Genomic DNA, 21155 nt, shown 5'->3' on the forward strand with positions numbered 1-21155 from the left:
TTGCTCATGTTTATATCCAAGAGATTTTTGCCTATGTATTCTTCTAAGAGTTTTATGGTTTCATGACATATTCAGGTCTTTGATCCATTTTGAGTTTACTTTTGTGTATGGGGTTAGACAATAATCCAGTTTCATTCTCTTAAATGTAGCTGTCCAGTTTTGCCAACACCAGCTGTTGAAGAGGCTGTCATTTCCCCATTGTATATCCATGGCTCCCTTATCATATATTAATTGACCATATATGTTTAGGTTAATGTCTGGAGTCTCTATTCTGTTCCACTGGTCTGTGGCTCTGTTCTTGTGCCAGTACCAAATTGTCTTGATTACTGTGGCTTTCTGGTAGAGTTTGAAGTTAGGGTTGTGTAATTATACCTGCTTTATTCTTCCTTCTCAGGACTGCTTTGGCTATTCGTGGTCTTTTGTGGTTCCATGTGAATTTTAGAACTATTTGCTCTAGTTCATTGAAGAATGCTGTTGGTATTTTGATAGGGATTGCTTTAGGCAGATTGGCCATTTTGAGAATATTAATTGTTCCTATCCATGAGCACAGGATGTGTTTCCATTTATTGGTGTCTTCTTTAATTTCTCTCATGAGTGTCTTGTAGTTTTCAGAGAATAGGTCTTTCACTTCCTTGGTTAGTTTTATTCCTAGGTATTTTATTCTTTTTGATGCAATTGTGAATGGAACTGTTTTCCTGATTTCTCTTTCTGCTAGTTCATCATTAGTGTATAGGAATGCAACTGATTTCTGTGTGTTAATTTTGTATCCTGAAACTGCTGAATTCAGATATTAGATCTGGCAGGTTTGGAGTGGAGTCTTTATGGTTTTTTATGTACAATATCATGTTATCTACAAACAGGGACAGTATGACTTCTTCCTTGCCAATCTTGATACATTTTATTTCTTTGTGTTGTCTGACTGCCCTGGCTAGAACCTCCAGAACTATATTGAATAGAAGTGTGGAGAGTGGGCATCCTTGTCTTGTTCCCGATCTTAAAGGAAAAGCTTTCAGCTTCTTTCTGTTAAGTATAATGTTGACTATGGGTTTGTCATATATGCCCTTTATTATGTTGAGGTACTTGCCCTCTATACCCATTTTGTTGAGAGTTTTTATCATGAATGCATGTTGAATGTCATCAAATGCTTTTTCAGTATCTATGGAGATTATCATGTTGGTTTTGTCCTTCTTTTTGTTGATGTGGTGTATGATGTTGATGAATTTTTGAATGTTGTACCATCTTTGCATCCCTGGGATGAATCCCACTTGATAGTGATGGATGATCTTTTTGATGTATTTTTGCATTTGGTTTGTAGTATATATACTGCTAAGTATTTTTGCATCTATGTTCATCAGAGATATTAGTCTGTAAGTTTCTTTTTTGTGGTATATTTTCCTGGTTTTGGTATTAGAGTGATGTTGGTCTTATAGAATGAGTTTGGGAGTAGTCCCTCCTCTTCTACATTTTTGAAAACTTTAAGGAGGATAGGTATTGGGTCTTCACTAAATGTTTGATAAAATGCAGCAGTGGAACAATCTGGTCCTAGGTTTTGTTCTTAGGTAGTTTTTCGATTACTGATTCAATTACTTTGCTGGTAATTTGTCTATTCAGATTTTCTCTTTCTTCGTGCATCAGCCTTGGAATGTTGTATTTTTCTTGAAAGTTGTCCATTTCTTTTAGGTTATCCAGTTTGTTACCATATAATTTTTCATAGTATTCTCTCATAATTCTTTATTTCTGTGGTGTCTGTAGTGATTTTTCCTTTTTCATTTCTGGTTCTGTTTAATGTGTGCAGATTCTCCTTTTTTCTTTATAATTCTGGCTAGGGGTTTATCTATTTTGTTTATTTTCTCAAAGAACCAGCTCCTGCTTTCACTGATTCTTTCTATTGTTTTATTCTTCTCAATTTTATTTATTTATGCTTTAATCTTTATTTTGTCCCTCCTTCTACTGATGTTGGGCCCCATTTGTTCTTCCTTTTCTAGTTTCATTAATTGTGAGTTCAGACTGTTCATTTGGGATTGTTCTTCTTTCCTGAGATAGGCCTGTATTGCAATATATTTTCCTCTTAGCACGGCCTTCACTGCATCCCACAGATTTTATGGTGTTGAATTATTGTTTTCATTTTTCTCTATATATTACTTGATCTCTGTTTTTATTTGGTCATGGATCCATTCATTATATAGAAGCATGTGATTAAGCCTCCATGTATTTGTGGGATTTTTCATTTTCTTTGTGTAATTTATTTCTAGTTTCATACCTTTGTGATCTGAGCAGCAGGTTGGTACTATTTCTGCCTTTTTGAATTTACTGAGGTTCTTTTTGTGGGATAGTGTATGATCTATTCTTGAAAATGTTCCACATGCACTTGAGAAGAATGTGTATCCTGTTGCTTTTGAATGGAGTGTTCTGTAGATGTCCATTAGATCCATCTGTTCTAATACATAGTTATATCCTCCTGTTGGACTGACTGACCCCTTTATCATTATGTAATGTTCTTCTTTGTCTCTTGTTACTTTCTTTGTTTTGAAGTCTATTTTGTCTGACACAAGTACTGCAACTGCTACTTTTTTCTCCTTATTAGTGGCCTGAAATATCTTTTTCTATCCCTTTACTTTCAGTCTCTGTATGTCTTTGGGTTTGAAATGAATCTCTTGTAAGCAGCATATAGATGGGTCGTTTTTTTTTTTATCAATTCAGTGACTCTATGTCTTTTGATTGGTGCATTCAGACCATTTATATTTAGAGTGATTATTGATAGGTGTGTAATTATTGCCATTGCAGGCTGTAGATTCATGGTTACCAAAGGTTTCAAGGGTAATTCCCTTACTATTTAACAGTCTAATTTAACTCACTCAGTATGCTATTACAAACACAACCTAAAGGGTCATTTTTTTCCTCCTTTTTCATCCTCCTCCATTCTTTGTATGTCATCAGTTGTATTCTGTACTCTTTATCTATCCCTTGGTTGATATTTATTTAGCCTTAGGAATACTTCCTTCTATAGGAGTCTCTCTGAAATTCACTGTAGAGGTAGTTTGTGGGAGGTAAATTCTCTCAGCTTTTGGTTATCTGAAAATTGTTTAATCCCTCCTTCAAATTGAAATGATAACCTTGCTAGGTAGAGTATTCTTGGTTCAAGGCCCTTCTGCTTCATTGCATTAAAAAATCATGCCACTCTCTGACCTCCAATGAGTTCTGCACAGTGGTATAGAGGGCATGTCAAAGTGTGGGCAAAGGGTCTGTTTGTTTCTATGCAGAAGATCAAGGCCTAGCTTGGATACCCAGAAAATGAACTAAGATATGATATGAGGAGGAGCTTCCGGCATCAGCACTCTCTGGAGGACTTGTGCCGGGGGATGATCATCAAAAAGCCTCCACAGGGATCCGGACAATGCTGCGGTTGTGGCTGCATCCAGCCCACCGTCTCCTGGACTTGCCATAGGAATGAGGAGGGAGATGTCTAGGCTGGCATGTGCATACAGTGAGACAATGAATTTGACTGGATCTGTACTGTTGGAACTCAACCAGGAGTTGGGAGGGGTGCAAGTTGTAGCACTCCAAAATCTCATGACTATAGACTATCTATGGTTAAAAGAACATATGGGATGTGAACAGATCCCAGAAATGGGCTGCTTTAATTTGTCTGATGGTTCAAGTACAGTTGGACAATATCCATCATATCATAGATAAATTTTCACAAATGCCTAGGGTGCCTAAATGGTTTTCTTGGCTTCACTGGAGATGGATGGTAATTATAGATTTGCTTTGTTTATGTCACCGTATTCCTATTATGTTAATATGTGTGTGCAAATTAGTTAGTAGTTTAAAACCTATACATACTTAAGGTACTCTACAAGAAGATATGTCAAAGAAATAATCAATCCTCCCATGTTTCCTTCATATGCTACATCTATAGCTTTTCTTCTTCCTTCCTAATTACAACCCTTAAATAGAATTCGTGCCTCATATCGAATTTACCAAGTATCATAATTCCTCCAGGTGGTAAAGATACCTCGAGACAAGTGCTGGGCATAGAAGCCACAGGGCATAAATCTGCAAAGAAGTAAAAAGCTAACCTTTGCAAACAATATGGCTTCTCTCTCACTTACCAACTTTACATTTCCCTGTATGGCCCCGGAAGATGACTGGTTAGCCAGAGACGGGTAAGATTCCTCAAGGGAGGAACAACCTAAGACAGGCACAGTCGCAGGGGGGCCATCAGGTGAGAATTTGGGGATCAACAGAGGTGAGGCTCAGAACCTCACCCCCCCTGCTTTGAGAGAAATCTTCTGCATCCGTGGATGTCTTGCTGCCCTTGTCTAGCCTGGATTAATACTTGGTCCATAGGCACACACCTGATCATCTGATCATCTACATTTGCCCTCTTACAGCACTAAACTATGTTTCTACCTTTATCTTGCATCTACCTACCACTTCAGCATTTTATTACAAATAAAAATAATAATAATAATAGGAGAAATGTGGGATCAACATATAAATCAAGTACAAAAATCAAACGAATATTCATAAATGACCTGATTGTTTATAGGTCATAATGCATGATCAAAACTGAAAGTTTCTGTGATGAATGCCCTTGTACTGTTCACCATGTAAGAATTTATTCACTGTGTAAGAATTCGTCCACCATGTAAGAACTTGTTTGTTATGCTTCAGAAGATTGGAGACTGACGAGAATTAGGCTTGAGATGGATTAATGATTGTACATTGAGCGTTGACCCCCCTATACTGAATTTTATTGTTGTTAACAACCATTTGATCAATAAATATGAGAGATGCCCTCTCAAAAAAAAAAACAAAAAAAAAGCAAGCCATTCCAAAACAACTATATATATAATACACATATACGTAAATTTTCCAATCACACAGAACATTTACTGAAATAGAGTAATGCATGTCATAAAGAAAATTCCAGTAAGTTCCAACGTATCAGTATTGCTGAAATTATCTACATTCTATAGTCATATTGTAATAAAATTAAAACTTAACGAAAAAAAAAAAATCATGCCACTCCCTTCTGGCCTTTAAGGTTTCTGTTGAGAAGTCTGATGATAGACTGATAGGTTTTCCTTTGCATGTGATCTTTTTACTCTCTCTAGCTCTTTTGAAAGTTTGTCTTTATCCTTGTTCTTTGCCATTTTAATTATTATATGTCTTGGTGTTGTCTTTCCTTGGGTCCCTTGTGTTGGGAGGTCTGTGCACCTCCATGGCTTGAGAGACTATCTCCTTCCCCAAATTGGGGAAGTTTTCAGCAATTACCTCCCCAATGACACTTTCTATCTCTTTTTCTCTCTCTTCTTCTAGTACACATATAATGAGAATATTGTTTCATTTTGATTGGTCACATGTTTCTCTCAATATTCTTTCATTCGTAAGGATTCCTTTTTCTCTCTGTGCCTCAGCATCTTTGTATTCCCCTTCCCTAATTTCTATTCCATTTACTGTCTCTTCTACTACATCTAATCTGCTTTTAAATCCCTCCTTTGTATGTTTCATTTCAGATATGGAATTTCTTAATGATTGAATCTCCAACTCAAATTCATTCCTGAGTTCTTGAATATTTTTCTGTACCTCCATGAGATGTTTATGATTTTAATTTTGAATTCTCTTTCAGGAATATTGGTGAGTTCAATTTCATTGGGCCCTTTTTCTGGTGTTTTTGTGATTTGATCTGAACCATGTTCTTTTGATGTTTCATATTTCTGTGTGGTGTCCACTATTTCCCAGAAGCTCTAGTCTCTGGAGCTGCTCAGCCCCTAAAGTGAGGTTGGGGGTCATAGGGGAGTGGAGCTGGTGCCTGGTGGGAGGAAAGGTCTGTTTACTGATTCCCAGCTGCAGTGCCTGTCTCCAGTGTCAGAGCCAGTGTGCCGAGCACACAGGTATAAGCCTCTGTGCTTTGCATCTCTAGCTATTATAGGTGGGGCCTCCCTCTGGCTGGCCTGATGCCAGTGCAGTGACTGCCGGTTTGCAAACAAGTGCCACCAGGCTTGGAGGGAGGTGCAGCAGGCTGCTTATCACAGTGGGGGGCCTCGCAGGTGGGCAGCCATCCAGGGGTGTGGATCAGTGAAGCTCCTCAAACTTCCCAACCTAATGGGCAGAGCAGGCCCAGGCAACCTTGTCCAGCTCTCCCCTCCCTCACGCAGGAAGCTTCATGGAAATCTGCCTCCCACCCCTTCAGCAGCCCTCTCGCTGCTAGGAAGCCTCTCAAACTGCCTGCCTTTCCTTTGTCCCAGAACGGCCAGGTGTGGATCCCCCTCCTCCACAAATGGCCAGAATCTCAGTCTCTCAGGCACTCCGCCTGTCCCAGCTCACCAACCTGCAGAGCACCACACAATATAGGTTTCTGCTCACAAAGAAGATCTCCAGGGCCAGGTGTTCAGCAGTTCCAAGCTTCCACCCCCTCCCTGCTCCATTTCTCTTCCTCTCGCTGGTGAGCTGGGGTTGGGAAGGGCCTGGGTCCTGCTGGATTAAGGCTTTCTTATGTTACCCTGTTTCAGGAGGTCTCCTCTGTTTGTGAGGTCTGTATGCAGTCTGGTGCAGCCTCCTTGTTGCTGTTTTAGGGCTAGTTGTATTAATTAACTATTTTTGTACCATTTGTTGTTTTGGGAGGAGTTCTCCATCTCTCCTCTCACGCCACCATCTTGAATCTCAAGTCTCTCCTGGTTTTTTTTTAATGTAAACATGTTTTTTAAAATCATGGACTAGGTGGCTTATAACGATAAATACTTATTTCTTCACAGTTCTGGAGGCTGTGAATTCCAAGATTATGGTGCTGGCAAGTTTGATGTCTTTGTGAGGGCCCACTTCCTAGTTGGCTGTCTTTTTACTGTTGCTTCACATGGTAGAATGAGTGAGGAATCTCTCTGGGGCCTCTTTTAAGAGCACTAATCCCACAGATGATTATGACATGATAACTTATCAAAGGCCCACCTCTGAATGCCATCACTTTGGGGGTAGGATTCCAAAATATGAATTTTGGGGAGGACACAAACATTCAGTCTATAACATTTTCTGTGAGTTATGGATTCAGTTCTCTCCTAACAGGAAGATGTTGGGGCTCTGAGTGTAAAGAGAAAGTAGCATAGATTAACAGAATTAATATTTGAAATTTAGTCTACTTCAGAATTAGAAGACAGTGATCTGGTTTAGAAGATCTTTAAATACCTTCCAGTCCAATTAATCAGAATTATTTTCCATTGGAGCTTAAACTGATAACAATATTTAGTTCATAATATGGACAGAGCATTTCATTGGTTAAGGTTACCTTCTTTATTTACCAAAAGATTATTATGTCCCTCCATATATATATCATTAGTATCATCTTTATTAAGTAAATTATTCATTTTGACGTTTTTCTTATTCCAAGAAAAGTTTTTATCTTGTTTAATACATAAACCCATCTTTTTAAAAAACTGTAAATATTAGAGGAGAAAAAAATAAGATGATGAAACAAGTATAAGTGCAGAAATTGTAACTTATACAGAACAAAATCAGAAAGGAAAATAAAAAAAGGAATAAATATATTTTGTGATGTTTACATTAGATCACAAAATATATAGCTAGTATTTATATAATACTTTCTGTTCAATAAAATATTAACTATGATTTTTAGCTATTTTTAATTCTCTTTAATATTTTGTTCAAAGGAAATTACCTCCTTATATCTTTGAATCTTCTTTATATTTCCGTGTTGTAGAGAAAAAAGCTCTAAGACCTTCTGTATGCTGTTGATGTTAAAAGTTACAGTTTTATTGCCCTATGTATTTCTTCCTTCTTTTTCCACTCTTGTGGAACTGGCTGGGTTCCTCTGATATTGAGTTTGTAATAGTCTCCTTCCTGGGATCTGCAGGTGAACACAAGATATGAAACATGTTGGTTGAGTTTTGTTCATGCGGAGTCTGTCATCAGCATGGAATAGAATCCAAGAATTTGATCTTTTCCTGTTTCTCTTTTGCCATTTCAACTAAATAATAGAAATCAAAAATGAAATTTGCTCTTACCTCCTTGCTTGATCAGGTTTTTTTTTTACCTGGGGGAGGTGGAAAAATATTTGAGTGTCTCCCTTTTGTGAAATAATGTTGTAAATAAATGATTTTTCTTTTGTGTTGTTAATAACAGTTTGAAACACCTGAGATGAATTACTCTTGTTACTGACAATTTGAAAGTCTAAGACGACCTTACTTTTAAGATGCTAGATTAAAAAAATTAATAAAGTCAACTGCCCAAGAGAGTTATTTGCAAACTGATTTTTAAATCAAACAAACTTTTCTAACAAACACAATGTGTGTTCTTCTGACCTTACTAATAAAGGAGTTAAAAAATAAACATTCCTAGAATAAGACAGTAGCTTCAAATGCACACAGTCCTCACAACCATTGCCACCTCCAGACCATTTCATTAGGGAATATTCCAAGGCCTCATTGGGTTATGAGTAATATTTATTTTAGTCATTGTATTATATGCCCCTGTAAAACCCACTTATTCCTCAGTAAGGATACATAATTGTCCTCTTGTTGTTATTTAACAAAGAAGCTGACACCCACTTTCAAGGGTTGATTTGAGCTTGGCAGGTTTTGAAATGCTCAGAAACATAAAGTGCTTGGTGTCTTTTATAAAGAGCTAGTCAGAAGTGACTAGCATTAAGGGAATTTGATTGAGATATGGTAATCAGGTGGGAAATTTCAAACTTACATGTTTAAACATTGCACTTATTTTATGTAGATAGTAAACACTCAGCTGACTTAATTATGTCACTTCATAAAGAAACATGAAATTTAATGAAATTTAAGACTTGAATTGAGTAAGTTCATTTTATATTTTGGGTATACTATCTTGCAAACACAGAGACGTAGGCTTTGTCTTCATGTATCTCAGAGGCCATGTCCAAGGAAGCATGATTTTTGAAGGAAAGAGATACCTGAATTTTCTCCTTAAAGAGAAAGATTTTTATTTTTATTTTTAATAATATAAGTTTTATTGGTTTATAATTCATATACCATAAAATTTACTCCTTAATATGCACAATTCATTGGTTTTTAGTATATTCACAGAGTTGACCAACCACCATCACTACCTAGTTAAATAACATTTTTATCATTCCAAAAAGAAACCCATATAGATTAGTATTCACTCCCTATTTCCCTCTGCCCCCCACAGCAGACTCTAGGCAATCTAAAATTTACTTTCTACCTCTATGGATTTGCCCACTCTAGACATTTCATATAAATGGAGTCTGAAAATATGTGGTCTTTTGTGATTAGCTTGTTTCACTTAGGATACTGTTTTCAAGTTTCATCCATGTTCTAGCATGCATAAGAACATCATTTCTTTATTGCTGAATAATATTCCACTGTATGGATATACCACATTTTGTTTATTCATTCATCAGTTGTTGGACATTAGGGTTGTTTCCACCATTTGACTATTGTGAATAATGCTCCTGTGAACATCTGTGTGAACATATATTTTCATTTCTCTTGAGTATATAACTAGGAACAGAATTGCTGGGTCACATGATAACTACATGTTTAACTTCTTAAAGAACTGTCCAATTGTTTTACAAAGTGGCTACACCATTTTATATTCCCACTCGCAATGTACAAGAGTTCAGATTTCTCCATATACTCACTGGTACTTGTTTTTGATCGTAGCCACCCTAGTGGGTGTGAAGTGGATTTTCATTGTAGTACTGATTGGCATTTCCCTTATGGCAAATCATCTTCAGCATCTGGTCATATGCTTAGTATACATTTCTGTATCTTATTCGGAGAAAGTTTATTCAATTTTTTACCCATTTTTTCAATTGGATTACCATTTTATTACTGAGTTCTTAAGAACTCTTTATATATACTACATACAAGTGCCTTATCAGATACATGACTTGAAATTTTTGTCCCATTTTATGGATTGGGTTTTCATTTTTTGATGGTGTCATTTGAAATAAAAAAGTTTACAATTTTGATGGTTCAATTAATCTAGCTTCTTCTTTGGTTTCCTATAATTTTTGTCTTGCGTCTAAGAAAGAATTTACATAACCAAGGTTATGGAACTTTACAGTTTTAGCTCTTACATTTAGGTCTGTGATTCACTTTGAATTAATTTTTACATATGTTGTGTGATATAGGGGTACAATTTTATTCTTTTACATGTGGTTATATGATTGGCCATAGCACCTACCATTTGTTGAAATTCTTTTTCTATCACCATTGAATTATCTTTGTACCCTTGTTGAAAATGAATTGACCATTCTTACAAAGGTTTACTTCTGAACTCTCAATTATATTTTATTGATCTACATATTAACTATTCTTTTGCCAGTACCATACTCTCTTGACTACTATAGATTTGTAGTAAGTTTTGGTATTTGGAAGTGTGAGTCCACCAACTTTGTTCTAATTTTTTAATGTGCTGTTTATTCCAAGTCTTTTGCTTTTCCATACAAATTTTAGGATCAGCTTGTCAATTTCTTCAAAAAAAAAAAAACAGCCAGCTGGATTAATAGGGGTTACATTGAATCTGTAGGACAATTTGGGGAATATTGCCAGCTTAACAATATTAAATCTTCTAATCCATAAACATGGGACAGCTTTCCATTTATTTAGATCTTCTTTAATTTATTTCAACAATATTTTACAGTTTTCATTGTACAATCTTGTACTTTTGTTAAATTTATTTGCAGTATTCTATTATTTTTCACTAATGTAAATGGAGTTGTTTACTTAATTTAATTTTCAGCTTGTTCATTGCTATTCTGTTACTACTGTATTGTGCTGCTCATTGCTATTGTACAGTTGATCTTTGTATCCTGCAATAGGTTTTAACAGTTTTGTGGATTTCTTAGGATTTTCTATATAATGACCATGTCATCTTTACACAAAGATAGTTTTACTTCTTCCGTTCCAATATGGATTCCTTTTATTTCTTTTTCTTGTCTAATTTCCCTGTCTAGAACCCCTAGTACAATGTTGAAGAGAAGTGGGGAGAGCAGACATCCTTGTCTTGTTCCTGATCTCAGGGAAAAAGCAGTCAGTTTTTTACCACTAAGTGTAATGTTAGTTGTGAGTTTTTATAGATACTTCCTAATTATGTTGAGAAAATCCTATTCCATTCTTAGTTAATTTCTTTTTAATCATGTTAGATTTTGTTAAATACTTTTTCACCATATATTATGATGATCATGTAGTTTCTGTCCTTTTGTATTACTATATTACATCAGTTGATTTTTGGAATTTCTGGGATAAATCCCACTTGATCATGGGGTGATAATCTTTTTCATATATTGCTGGTATTACTTTGCTTATGTTTTGTTGAGGACTTTTTGCATTTATATTCATAAAAGATGTTGGTCTGTAGTTTTCTTTTCTTGAAATGTCTTTGTATGGTTTAATATTAGTAATAGTGGCCTTGTAGAATGAGTTGGGAAGTGTTCCCTCCTCATATATTTTTTTGAAGAGTTTGTAAAGAATTGGTATTAATCTTTAAATATACTTATTTTGATTTTTTATGGCTTCTCTTATAGTTTACGCTTTGTATTGTTAAATTGCAGGTGGGGTTTATAAATGGAGGCAGGGAGGTGGTGGTTATCCCAGTCATCCCCTGTAGGACAATAGATGTTGAAGTATAGGACTCCAAAACTGTTGCATCTTCATTTTGCCCACTTCCACTAAACAATAGTGGCTGGATACTCCACCACTGAATAATATGCTTAATTGAAGAAACAAATTGGAATGCTTTTATGTCTTGAATTCAGAGCCAGAGATGGAAGTTGCCATTTTCCTCAGTGAAGCATTTCCACGGGTGCATGTCCAGCTTACTGTCCCACTTTAAAAACTCTTACCTATGACTTATTAGTACAAATTTGTTTATAAACATTATTTAGAAGAACCTATTAAAAAGTATTAATTGACCTCTTGAGTAAGAGAGTCTGAGAACAAGAAGAGTTTGTTGTATCCCAGACATCACATAAGGTAATATGAATAATAAGTATTTAGATTATTTTCTACATGTTCCAAAGTACTTTTGATCATTAATCACTCTGTCAACACTCAGTGGGAAATTAGCACTGAATAAATAATAGTAACAAGTATTGACTAAATAATTATTATGTGTCAAACATTGTTTTAAATCCTTCACATATATCTTTTATTCCTCATAACAATATTATGAGGTCAATACTATTGTTATTCTCCACTTTACAGATGTGAAGACTTAGAAACAGAGAGGTAGTCTAAATTGCTTGGTATCATGCAGGTAGAGAAGAATGGTAGAGCCAGGATTTGACCTAGGTTATGTGACTCCATAGTTTGCCCATGACCAGAAATCAGAGTGGATCCAGCATATTCCAGAGCAAGGATTAAGATTCAGCACTTCTGTATTAACAGTTTTGAGTTTATAAGTCATTTATTTCTCTCTTGAAGGAGAAAAATAAAAATTTCAATCAACATTTAAGAAATATGCATAAACAGATTGTACTAAGGATTTGAGATTAGTCTGTCCTGCAAGGGTAATGTAATAGACAAGTTAATAAGACAAATTTAGCGTTAATTGAGTTCTTAACTGTGTTGCATAGTGAGTTACTTATATTAATTAATTGCATCTGCATAAAGTAAATAAAATAATTTTATGAAATAGGTATTATTATCACCTTTGTTTATAGATAAAGCTACTGAAGCAAAGATGTGTAAATTGCCCAAGGTGAATTAGCAATAAATGGCATAGTCCAATTTTGAACCCAGACAGTATTGCTCCAGAGCCTTTTTCTTAATTATTTTGCTGTACAATTTCTCTGAGAAAGTAGTCACTTGATGAATAGTCACAAGACAGTCATACCAACAAAGCAGTGGTAAACCGGATTTTTGTGTTTATGTATGTGGAGGTTGAAGTCACTTCTAAAGGAGATATGTTATGGATTAAATGAGAGAAAGGCTTTTCTGTAAATATTAGAAAATCTGAAACAAATATGGAAATATGAAGAGTAAAATTAATTTTAAAAGGGAGGGCTTAGTTTGTGCTGTTACAGATGATGGGAATAGACTAATAGGATGTAGTGCACACTCAGGAGCTGTGCCACTTTGTCCTGAGAGAATTGTGGTCTTGTAGGGTTTGAAATTGTACCTCAGGGGTAAAAAGGGACAGTTGAAAAGACAAATTTTAGAAAATAAATTTGATGAACTCAATTAGCATGTACAGACTTTGAATCAACAGTAGATTAGTAAACTTCAATTACAAGTGTTTCTAATTCTGTAAGGAGAATCTGGAAGATAGCAGGAAAAAATGACCAGTTGAGGTAATATTTCTCCTTTAGTGCCAAAAATATAATCATTTTTTTCTTGTGACAGTAAAATCAGGGACCTGGGTTTATTCATCACTGTTCTTTGTGGAGACATGAACATTTCCCATTGCTCTACAGTTTTCTGCAGTGTTCTACCACCAATGCAGGGCTACATGTTTGGGCCTCTGTTTGGAGGAAGTGACCAGCGAGCTGAATGTGTCTGGGCCAGTTGTCTTCCAGATGTGTGGGTCTCCTGGATGAACTTCAGAGCAAGTTTTGTCTCTGCAAACACATGTACCCACCTCTTGGTCATGAAGGCACTGTCATTGTTCTGCGTTTGAGGTAATTAAAAATTTTAGAGGATCATCCAAATTATCAAAATAAATTCCGTCTAATGCTTTCAATGAGATGATTAAGTTAGATTGAAGTTTCCAGGTTTTTTTTCAACTGAAAAGAAAAATTACATTCACATAGAAGCAAATAAGCCAATATTACCCACCTCTCCTATTCTTCGTATGCAGGCAAAGATCAGTGAGTCAGATGTCAAATACAGACACTTTTTAAAAACATTTTTGGTGCATTTATACTTTTGAGGTAACCCAGTGGTTCTTTTCTCAAGTCCTCACACAGGTGTGCAGGAATATCAGGATGGTGTGCCAAAGATCCCAACAGCCTGTATTACGGTGGAAGATGCAGAAATGATGTCAAGAATGGTTTCTCGTGGGAGCAGAATTGTTATTCAACTGAAGATGGGGGCAAAGAACTACCCAGATGCAGATTCCTTCAACACTGTAGCAGAGATCACTGGTAGCAAGTACCCAGAGCAGGTGAGTGAACAGGGTGGATGGGCTGTCTGGGAATAATGTGTTTTGGTCAAGTTTCAGTTTTTAGGTCATTTGGGAAAGAAAGAACATGAGTCTGTTGAGATGTCCCTCATAGATTCATTAAAGGCAGACACTTCATATATATTTTTTCTCATCAGAAGTCTTACTATATTGGCTGAATAAAGGCAAAGGCAGGACTAATGAAAGGGCAGAATAGGATCCATGGTGTGGATAGTCAACCTTGGAAGAGCGGAGGGCAATATTTGTACATGCGTGTTGTGTTTATTTTGTTTGGAGCCTGCTTGGCATTTGAGATCATGGCAACAGCTAATAGTTATTGTGTTTATTGTGTGCATTATCCTATTTTATCCTTTCAAAGCTCATGAAGTGGTATCTATTTTCTTGATTTTATAGATGAGAAAACCAACATGGAGGGAAACTCAGTTGTCTTAGGTCCACATGGCTAGTAAGTGGCTGAGAAGGGTCTTAAACCCAGGACCTTATGAATAGTAAACCAAACTCTAAACTACAGTTATAGTGCAATTTCCAGAATTATTTTTCTTAGTAAAGTTTGACAATCAAATAGTCCTAGAGACAGATCCAGACTCTATACTACCTGAAGGGTAAATAACTTGTTCTCTGAGTCTTAGAGAAATCATCTACAAAGAAAAGGGTGGTCTATGTGACTCACAAGATTATAGTGAGATTGGATTAGCTAATGCACATCAAAGTAGGCTCTCACATCACAGGTGCTCACTGAATATAAGTTTACTTCATATGACATCAAGTGTACAAAAATCAGTTTTTATGAGGTTTCTAACACCAGTTTCCTTTATTAGTAGTTACTGAAATTATGAAAATAGCAGTTAAAATTATTCAGGAATTTCAGACTTTATTTTATTTAAGGAAATGAAGGAAATGAAGGAAAAAGTAAATAGCGATGGACTTTAGTGATGGAGAAACAAACCTTCTGCATGTGTCTTGACTCAGGACCTCTGCCAAACTTGAGGGCTGTGCTGCAGTAAAGATTTGTTCTATGTTCAGAATCCTTTTCTCCCTTCTTGAATTACCTGCTTTCAGGACCTGGGCATGTGTCAACCTGGGGTTTGTGGCCCAGAGACAATCGAAAAGCAAGACCTCAGTAAGACCATAGAGAGTCAGAAAGCTATGCAGAATACTGAGAAACAAACCCTCACAGCCCCTTGACCCTGTAAGGAACTGATAAAACAGAAGGGCCAAGAGTCTATATTCTAGGTACTGAACAGTCAGGCTCCTTGAGGTGTAATCCATACCAGGTGTATTTCCCCAGTCAGTAGTTCCAGGATAAAGTGTTGCCACCTTAAGGTTGCTGGGCCAGGGCAGGAGGGGTTTAGGATTGTATATTATGTGTTGTCTGGGTGAGCAGACCACTTCTGGCCCTGAGAGTGGGAGGGCAAGGGGAGTGTGTACCATTTGGAGCCTTCATCTGAGTAGCCAGGGAGTGTCAAAGTCTGAGGCAAAAGCATTGGGGCAGAGATGTTCTTGGGGATTGCAGCAGCCAGAGGGCTGAGATGGTGCTGGCTTTATTGAGGTATAATCTAGATAAAGTAAATTTACCAAAGTTAGGTGTGCAACTCAGTGAGTTCTGAAAATTGTGTGCAGTATTATAACTGGTACCACAATAATAATATAGAATATTTCCGTCACTCCAGACATTCATTCCCTTGTGCCCCTTTGCAGTCCATCTTCTTCTTCACTCCCTTGTTCCCTGGATACCACTGATCTGCTTTCTGGAACTGTTTTTACCTTTTTAGAATTTCAATAAGTGGAATCACAGAAGGTGCAGTCTTTCACATCTGGCTTCTTTTACTCAGCACTTTTGAGATTTATCCACATTCTTGAATCAGTTGACCATTCCTTTACATTGCTGAGTAATATTTATTTGTATAGATATGCCACAATTTGTTACCCATTAAGCAGTTGTTAGACATTTGGGTGGTTTCTAGTTTTTTACTTTTATGAATAAATCTTCTGTGTAAATTCTTGGATGAGTCTTTCTGTGGCCTTATGTTTTAATTTGTCTTTGGGTACATGCATAGGAGTAGAATTGCTGGCCAGCTTGAATTTTAAGGATTCAGTAAGAAAAGCACCTTCTCCAGGTGGGTAGATTCCAGGAAGTTCCCAGGACTCAAGATTAAACTTTCACCTCTACCAAGTGTTGCATAGCATTCCAAGAGCTTGTCATCAATACCTTGTTACCAAGATGTAAAAGGTAGAAGATTAACAAATTTCTCCCTCAAAGAAGTCACAGCATTACTTCCATGGAAAAAATGTAGATGCTTGTAGTTAAGTCCATGTGGCTGTGTTTTGGTGGGAATCTGCTTATAATCTGCCTGGAAACATGGGGGATGTCCAGATGGGAATGTGAAGGAAAGCAGCAAGTTTTCCCTCCAGATATTAGGTAAGTTAATGAACCTGAGTAAGAACAGCCCATCCCTGATAAATGCCACCTCTACTGTGAAGTTTCTTCTGGTAACCTCCCCTCATCCCAACACTTTGTGCCATTGTTACTGTGTTCTCTCCCAGCAGAGCTTGCACATGCCCTGAGCAGACATTCTGTTTATTTCTTTCCTTTTATCCCCACCAATGCCAATCCCAAGACATGGCATGCAGTAGCTTTTGACCACATATTTTATTTCAGTAAAATGAAGGAAGAAAGAAAAAGAGGAAATGGTTGGAGAATAGTCTTAATTTTGATTCTCTTTAAATCTAGATGTTTTTCTGCCTGTCAGGAACACTGATTATTCATTGGCATATGGACTCACCCCTAACTGCAGCTCTACATGTCCAAACCTGAACACCTCAACTCCTTTATACTTGATTCCCTGCCTAGTTTCTTGTTTCTCTTAAGAAACCATATCAACCTATCAGCACAGTTAGAAAATTTCGAGTTATTTTTCATTCTCTCCTCTTTATCACTGCCCTACAGCCAGATACCGAATCCTATTCTGTCTACTTTCAGCATATTAAAAAAAAAAACTGTTCCTGCCTTGCGTTCCCATCATTTTTGTCTTAATATAGGGCCTTGCTATTTCCCTCCTGATTTTTTCTTCTGATCTCTCCCCTATTTATGTTTTTTTTTTACCTCAATGAAGCTAAGGGTTATCTTTTAAACCATTGTTCTCCACGTAGTGTTTCCCTGCTGTCAGTGCTCCTCTCCTGTTCTGTATAAGATAATGGTTATTATAAAGCTAAATTCTGGGGTGAGTGATCAGATGTTAGCAGAAAATAGAGGAAAAGAGGCAAAGAGAGGGGAGTTTGGGAAGCTTAAATAGAAGGCAGTTTAATTAAGAGGAAATTATATAATACTATTTGTAAATGAACAGAAAATGAGAATGAAGAAGGAGGGAAAGGAAATGTGTGATGGAAACTCAAATGCCAACCAAGAACATTCTTTCATTTGCCAGTGAGGAAGTTCAGCAATCCTAAACTCTGCAAGTTTTCCTAAAATTATTCAATTTTTAAAAAAGTTATCAGTACATACCCCCCCATCCATGATTTCAGTTACCTATGGTTAACTGTTCTCTGGGAGCAAATGATCCTCCTTCTGATGTACCATCAGGTGTATCGGTAGAAAGTCAGTAGTAGTCTAATGCTGCATCACAATGTTTGTGTCGTTCACCTCCCCCCGTCTCATCATGTACATTTCTTATCATCTCACATCATCACAAGAAGAAGGGAGACTACAATACAATAAGAGAGTTTGAGAAAGAGAGTTTAATAACTTTTATTAGTGTATTGTTATACTTGTTCTATTTTATTATCAGTTATTGTTAATCTCTTCCTGTGCCTGATTTATAATTTTTTGCCTATGCTGTTTGAATAGGAAAAAACAGTACCTATAGGGTTCAGTGCTCTCTAGGGTTTTAGGCTTCCACTGGGGTCTTGAAACATATCCTCTGTGGATAAGGTGTAAGGTGTTGGGGGTTGAAGTGGTTCTGTAATACTGACAGTGACATAAACATTGGTCTTGATAGTTTAGGTTGACTAACTTATCCCAGATGCATCTTTGTTACCTTGCTCTATATCATACTAAAGAATAGTACTGAATAATGCAGAGCAAATTAATTGTAGTGCAATTTATCTCTAAAAGACAAGAGAGTATATTGAAAATACCATTATTCTGCCTGCAGGTTGAACATCCTGGGTGACTTACTGGTGGGCTAACACTCAGGCAATGGTTGACAGACACTCTTTAGAGCTCACACACAGCACAACCTTACATTCTTCATGCACAGCAGCTTTATGAATGGTAAGAAATAAGCACCAAAGAATCCTTCTGATTTGGCCCAAGAACCATGGACAAGGTGTGGTGAATTTCAGCTCTGGAAAAGTATGCATGTGTTTGGTGAAGCATTAAATTTCAAATCCCTATTGCGTAATTCAAATATAAGCCTGTACTGAATTAACCACAGGCTTTTAATAATGCTAATAATACCAATACTTTACTGGGTTCAATATGTGAAAATGGCAGAGTAAGGGTATTGTATACCTTCTTCCTAAAGAGCCCACAGTGGCACATTTTGGTTCCTCCACACCCAGAAGTTTCTATCCACTTTGACTTCTTCAGAAACTGCTCCTCTGTGGTTTGGGTATGTTGTGGAACATTCAGCGGACCTTGAACATTTCAAGAGGGTGCATTTCATTGGCGGAAGGCAGTCCTCTGGAAGCTGACATTAGTTCTCTGAACTCCTTTCTCTCAGACAGCTTTATTCCTGGGAAACCATCATATTTTTGAGGGTCATCTGTGGTTCAGAATGAGTCTGGTAGACTGAGAGCAGGAGTGCTTTGACTTGTGTATACTCCCTGACACTAAAATGGCAATATTATATATTTTCCTCATTCATTAAAGAACTAATATGCATAGGAAAATACATAGGAAACTTGTTTCCATCCAATTAGTAGGTTTTCTTTTTTATTAAATCAATAGACGTTGTCCTAATACATAAAGTAGTCTTAAGGCAGAGACAGGGATGTAGGAGGTCTTAGCAATTTAGTACCAATTTCCTGACCTTCAGATGAGGAAATTGAATCCATGAGTGACTTATGCCAGGGGACACAACAAATATGTGATAGGAAAGCATCTGGAATGTGATTCCAGATTTCTTGACCCATTTCTTTCTACTCCAAAGATATTCCATTATGCCTGTGCACACCTTAGATGGATCTGCAATATAATGCATTATAAGAAATACATATTCAGTCATTCATATGTCCAAATATAAATTTCCCAGGTATATTTGGTCTTCATTCAGTTCCTGAAAAAACTTCAGAGCTGTAAAGGTGAAATGGGTGTCTTGTCATGTTAATGAGAGACTTTTGGACCTCCCCAAGGGTGGACGGGAGGTCGGATTATCCAATGGCCAATGATTTAGTCAATCATGACTATGCAATGAAGCCCTCTCAAAAGCCCATGAGAAGAGCTTATCACCCTTTTGGATCCTGCTTCTGGGTTGGAGAGAGCTTCTATGATTGGGGAACCAGAACATTTCCATGTGCCACTGAGCCAGGCCCCAAGCTCCATGAGGATAGAAGCTCCTTTATTTGGGACCTTGCCCTGTGTATATCTACATCTGGCTGTTCACTTGTATCCTTTATGGTATCCTTTATTATACTGTAAGTTTAAGTGTTTTCCTGAGTTCTATGGGCCACTCTAGCAAATTAATCTAACCTCAGGGGAAGTTGTTGGAACCTCCGATCTGTAGCTGGTAGGTTAGAAGCACAGGTAGACAGCATGGAGCTTGTGACTGCCATCTGGAGTAGGGAGTGGAGAGTAGTCTTGTAGGATGGAGCCCTTAACCTGGGGAATCTGAATCTTGTGCTGTCTCCTGGCAGAGCATCAGAATTTAGTTCCCAGACACCCTGTTGCTGTTTGAGAATTGCTTGGCCATGTGTGTGGGAAGGCCTCTTCCCCCCACCCACTCCCCCAACAAAGACAGGGATCAGATGTCAGAACCCAAAAGGAGTTGCTGTGTGAAAATTAACGTCTAAATCTAAGGGATGTATATTGGTTCAAGGTACAAGCAATGTGATCCCTACCAAGTCATTACACAGGAAATTGTGTCTTTCATACATTTTCTCCAGACATCTCTTTCCTAGGCACAAATTGCTCCCATAAATACTGCCCCTTGTTGTCTGAGAGTTTCCTGAGAGCTCTTACCTGTGCTTAGTTCGTTCCTTCTGTGATGCTCCCTCCATCAGGCCTTTCTTGGATTTCATTACATTCTAGCTCCTTGTGCCTTTGGAATAGGATCTGGTGAGTGAATCAGTTCTGTGGAGTTACGACTCTGTATGATGCCCTATTCCCCTGTGCCCCTGTTCATACACTTTCACTCTCACCCACCAGGTAGTCAGGTGTTTCTGTTTTAGTAGAGAATCATACAGACAAAGCCAAGATAGATCTACTACCAATCACATCATTAAAAACAACTATTAATTTTGAAATAATTTTAAATGCACAAAAAACTAGAAAAATGGGGCCAAATATTTGGATATACCCTTTGACCAGCTTCTCTGATAATATCTTACAAAACCAAGTATGCTAGCCCAGTGTGGACACTGATAAGAAGTATTCCGGAGAGTGAGGTGCTTTCTTATAAAGCCAGGGCATCTTGTGGGCATCTTCTGTGTAGTGACCAATGCAGGGGGCCATGTCCTGACATCAGCTTGAATACTGTGGTCCTTTCCTGGGCTCAGTTTGTGATGCTTCCAGGTATCCCACAAGCAAGCAAACACAGAAGGAAGGTTATGCTCAAATTGACCTTGTAAGAGGGCAAATTACTGGAAACTAGGGGTTTAATATACCCATAGGAGAAATTCTTTCATGATAGCAAATTCTCCAGTGGTGACTATTGGGGCTGGCTTGCTTCTTTTTTGCTTCTTAGTGATTTCCTAAGCCTTATTATGTGGTCTTGCTTAATAAAATGCAGTATTTTAAAAATATTAATATAGTCAAGAATTCTTCTGAGGAAACTATGTGGAAAAGTGTTTTGGATTTTCTT

General features: G+C 37.2%; 1 protein-coding gene across 2 annotated transcripts in view; it reads left to right on the top strand.

Annotated features, from left to right (window-relative positions):
* CPQ (carboxypeptidase Q) overlaps positions 1 to 21155 on the top strand; it is a 604930-nt gene that overhangs the window by 228239 nt on the left and 355536 nt on the right. For both annotated transcript variants that reach the window (XM_073229858.1, XM_036995821.2), the window contains exon 4: positions 13911 to 14118. In XM_073229858.1, the coding sequence (XP_073085959.1) occupies positions 13911 to 14118 (208 nt within the window). The remainder of the gene's footprint in view (positions 1 to 13910; positions 14119 to 21155) is intronic.

The sequence above is a fragment of the Manis javanica genome, chromosome 2 (genome assembly GCF_040802235.1).
Source record: "Manis javanica isolate MJ-LG chromosome 2, MJ_LKY, whole genome shotgun sequence".
In the NCBI taxonomy this organism is placed as follows: domain Eukaryota; kingdom Metazoa; phylum Chordata; class Mammalia; order Pholidota; family Manidae; genus Manis; species Manis javanica.